The sequence below is a fragment of the Teleopsis dalmanni genome, chromosome 1 (genome assembly GCF_002237135.1).
Source record: "Teleopsis dalmanni isolate 2A chromosome 1, ASM223713v2, whole genome shotgun sequence".
Lineage (NCBI taxonomy): Eukaryota > Metazoa > Arthropoda > Insecta > Diptera > Diopsidae > Teleopsis > Teleopsis dalmanni.
Window position 1 is genome coordinate 163133959 of NC_051846.1, and position 4134 is coordinate 163138092.

Sequence of the window (4134 nt, forward strand, 5' to 3'; positions counted from 1 at the left end):
TACATCCATAATAAGTAGTTATATAAATAATGTAAAATAATTAAATTTTAACCTAGCTTAACCTAGTAGAATGTGATCATACACGGACTCTCAATTGTAACTCTAGGAATGAAACATCAAATAAGATGCTTTCGCTAAGCAGGTAAAACTTAAGGACGCCATCTATTCTATTATAAAATAAAAATAATAATAATAAAGTCCTGTTTTAGTAGAACAAATAGTTAACCCGTTCTATTATTAATATAAACTTACAATACATATATTTTTGATATTAACAAGGTAACGATTACAACCTATTCCACATTTGAAATCTGCACGATGATTAAATAAAAAATAATAGCAACTAACATAACTAGTAAAAAAAAAAAAAACAAACAAACTGCAAGGAAATCAAAATATCTACAAAAACAAAAATCATAAAAGATATTCTACAAAAGGAAAGGAAGGAAATTTAACAACAAAGAATCTAAAGAAATCAACTTAAAGTAAATTAACGAAAAGAAAACCAACCTCATCATTATTATGTTTGGTCGTCAAAATTTGAGAGGACATTTTAGAAACGTTGTCTCCATCCATAGTAGCTGTTGGAACTTGAGGTTGTGCTTGCTGCCTAACTGCAGTGTTCGCAAATTGCAAACCACATTTTTGCACATCCTCCAAAGAACCACAAGATGAGGTCGACAATGAACTCTTCTGTTTTCCCAACTGTTTTAGTTTTGGTGTTGTTTGTTGGAGTTGTTGTTGTTGTTGTAATGTTGGAGCAAACTGTTCCAAATTAGAGAAGGTAGTTGTTAACAAACCCATTGCAGAGTTAGTACCTGCACCCAAACTAGTTATACCATTAAAATTATCGCTAGCTGAAGGCGTCACATGACTAACTCTATTGGTGGAAGCAAGCGAACTATTGATATTGCTCAATGCGGTATTTGCCGTTGAGGCAGAGGAATTCGATAATTGCGATGACAGAGACGATAAATGTGGTGGTGGCGGATAACGTGGAGTTGTTTTGATTATTTCAATGAAGCTATCCGGCACATCCACGGGCAATTCACGGTGCTTAACAACGTGTGTTGGAAAATTGCAGCTAATATTTTTATTAGAATTGGAAAATTCACGTAATTCGGTGTATTCTGGTGGTGCTATGCCCACAACATCATCTGCAATTGCAGTTGATGAGCTAGAACTGCGTGTACTATTGAGTGAACCATCGCCACAGGCACGTTGCATAGCGCCAATGCCACCGTTTGTCTGCTTTATGGGCGAGGCAGACGACGTTGTTGTTGTGGTCGAAGTCGACATATTATTGTTGCTATTATTGCTATTATTGTTATTATTTTGCAAATTGTTATATGATATGGAATCAAATGATTCCGAAGATTTTTTGCTTAACGCTTCATCATACGATGAGGAATGCGACGATGAACCCTTGCGATACAGGCCATCGGCCATAATTTCTAGTTCATCGCTATGCAAAGGATGTGCTATGCTTCCGCCATTCGGATTATTACTCGTTATGTATTTTAGTTTCTCTAATGAGTTTAATGTGGTTGTTGTTTTTGTAGCAGTTGTTGTTGCTGTTGTTGTTATTGTCGCTATGGAGTTTTGGTTTACACTTTGTGTTTGCTGTTTGCCCAACTGTTGTTGTTGTTGTTGCGATTGTATTTGTTGTTGTTGCGATTGTATTTGTTGTTGTGTATTATGTGTGCTTGCTGATTTAAATGGTAACTGTTGCTGGTGCTGTATTTGTTGTGGTTGTTGTAGTTGTTGTTGTGATTCCGTTTGCAAGTTATTTTCATAATTTTCGATTTGATCCAATTTATATTGCAGTTGTTCATTGTATAGATTTTGTTGTTGCAATTGTTCATTTGTATCATTAAGAAGACCAATTTCATTTGTTGTTGTTATATGTTTTGGTGTAAGTAATGTTGATGATGGTGATGATGATGATGATAACGATGATGATGTTGGAGATGACGATGCCGATGCCGAAGACGAAGACGATGTTGAAAACAATTTATTTGTTGTTGTTTTTAAATGTAAATCACATGTTGTTTGTTCGTGTGGATGATGTGTGGGTTGTTGTTGTTGTTGTTGATTATGTTGTGGATCATGTTTAGAATGATATGCATCAATTAATATATTACCATTACCTTTACCTTTACCGTTTTTAGTTTGTGCACATTTTGGATATGTATTGGTGTGTGTGTTTGTGATGAGTTGAGTAGTGCATTTGGACATTGTGTTATTGGTTAATGCATTGGTACTTGGATTGGTTTTGATAATGTGGGATTTAATGTTATCGATTATGATGGTATCATGGGATGATGGTTTTGTTGGTAATGTGTTTGTTTTTGTTTTTGTATTGAAGGTGTGTGTTGTTTTAGTTATGCTAGATTTAACAATATTTACCTGCGGTGGACGGGGTGGTGGATAACGTGGTGGTGTCTTATTACGTGCGATAAAAGTATCTGGACAATCGACAGCCATCTCACGATGTGGACCTATAAATAATTTAAATATAGTAAAATTGCATATTATATTATATTATATAAATATATATATAAATACATAACAAATTGTCTGATAAGTCCTTGAGATATTATACTGAAAGAGCTTCTATTAAATCCATGTAAATTTTAAGAAGTAGTTGCCATATCAAATGATATCTGTCAAAATTTCAAGATGTTTACAAGATAACTGATATAGTTACAGTTGTTGTAGTAAAGAGAGTGGAAGGAGTAAACTTACAAATCAGAAGGCCTGCTAGCATTTAATTTGATAACTACCAGCATACTCCTTATCACTGTTCTCCCAAAGTTGAAACACTGCCACCACAAGCCCCACTTAAATCCATGTAAATTTTAAGAAGTAGTTGCCATATCAAATGATATCTTTTAAAATTTCAAGATGTTTACAAGATAACTGATAATTACAGTTGTTGTAGTAAGGAGAGTGGAAAGAGTAAACATACAAATCAGAAGGCCTGCTTGCATTTAATTTGATAACTACCAGCATACTCCTTATCACTGTTCTCTCAAAGTTGACACACTGCCACCACAAGCCCCACTCTGGATAACTGCAGTCATCCCTGCTTAATGAACTAATGTGTGCAGCGATTGGTTCCTCATGGATATATATAGTTATGCGTTAAACTGGGAACCCACCTTATGGAACATCGCTCCAATAAAAGCAAAGAGGAAGTCTAGAGGAAGAGGAAGTTTAGTGACGCTACTCTTTATATTTTCAAAAGTATGGATTCAAAGAAATTTCGTGAGCTGACTGATCATTGCGCGTGAAATTTTGTTCACAAAGTACATATAAAGTGGATATCAATAGCGATCGCTATATAGTCCCATTGGTGCGCTTGAAGAAGGAAATCGCAAAACAACAGCTTCATCTAATGAACAGAAAAGTTCACTTTTACTAAAACAATGTACTTTGTCAAAAGTCGTAAGTTACCATGGTTCAATTTACAAATTATACGTGGATTGTGTTTCGCAACGAACGATTTGGCACCAGGAATTACTACCTATTTGAAGATCTCAAAAAAAAATATGCTTTATGAAAAAAGACTTGGCTCCTGTGAAAAAATCACCGCCGAAACTAACATAGTTTAAAGGCAAAATTAATCGTTCTAACATATTGAGGTATTAAAGGGTCAGAAAAGCCCTGAAATGATAATATTATGATCTTATATAATCTTGTAGGAGGTTACGTTAATGCATAAAATCCACTTTAACTAAAAAGTTGTTATTTATTATTCTACAAACTTATCAGCCGATCTGCTTTAAATACATATATATTAAAAATGCAAGACTTACCATTATCTTGATTGACAGAAAGCATTGTCAACATTTCTTGATCAATCTCTTTAATATCACCAGAATGTTGTCGATAATGTTGACTACTGATGTAGTCGTCCGGTAAACATGGTTTTAAATCGTCACCATCGATCACAACTATACTTGAGCCCGAACGACGGCGTGGCCTGAAACAATAAATAATAATTTAAATTAATAATTTAATTTAAAATTATTTTTTGGAAAATAAATATAATAATTTATTTTAAAATTTTTTTAATTTTACTTAGAGTGCCAATAAAATTTTTGTCTAGAATTGACATTATTAAGAAAA

General features: G+C 33.8%; 1 protein-coding gene across 1 annotated transcript in view; it reads right to left on the reverse strand.

Moving 5' to 3' along the window:
- Positions 1-480: 480 nt before the first annotated feature.
- The window catches only part of LOC119666608 (myosin-G heavy chain-like), a 6538-nt gene continuing 2884 nt past the window's right edge, over positions 481-4134 (reverse strand). Inside the window, exons 2-4 of the mRNA XM_038075889.1 lie at positions 3822-3988; positions 2410-2501; positions 481-1737 (exon numbers count right to left, since the gene is read on the reverse strand). Of these exons, the coding sequence (XP_037931817.1) occupies positions 481-1737; positions 2410-2501; positions 3822-3988 (1516 nt within the window). The remainder of the gene's footprint in view (positions 1738-2409; positions 2502-3821; positions 3989-4134) is intronic.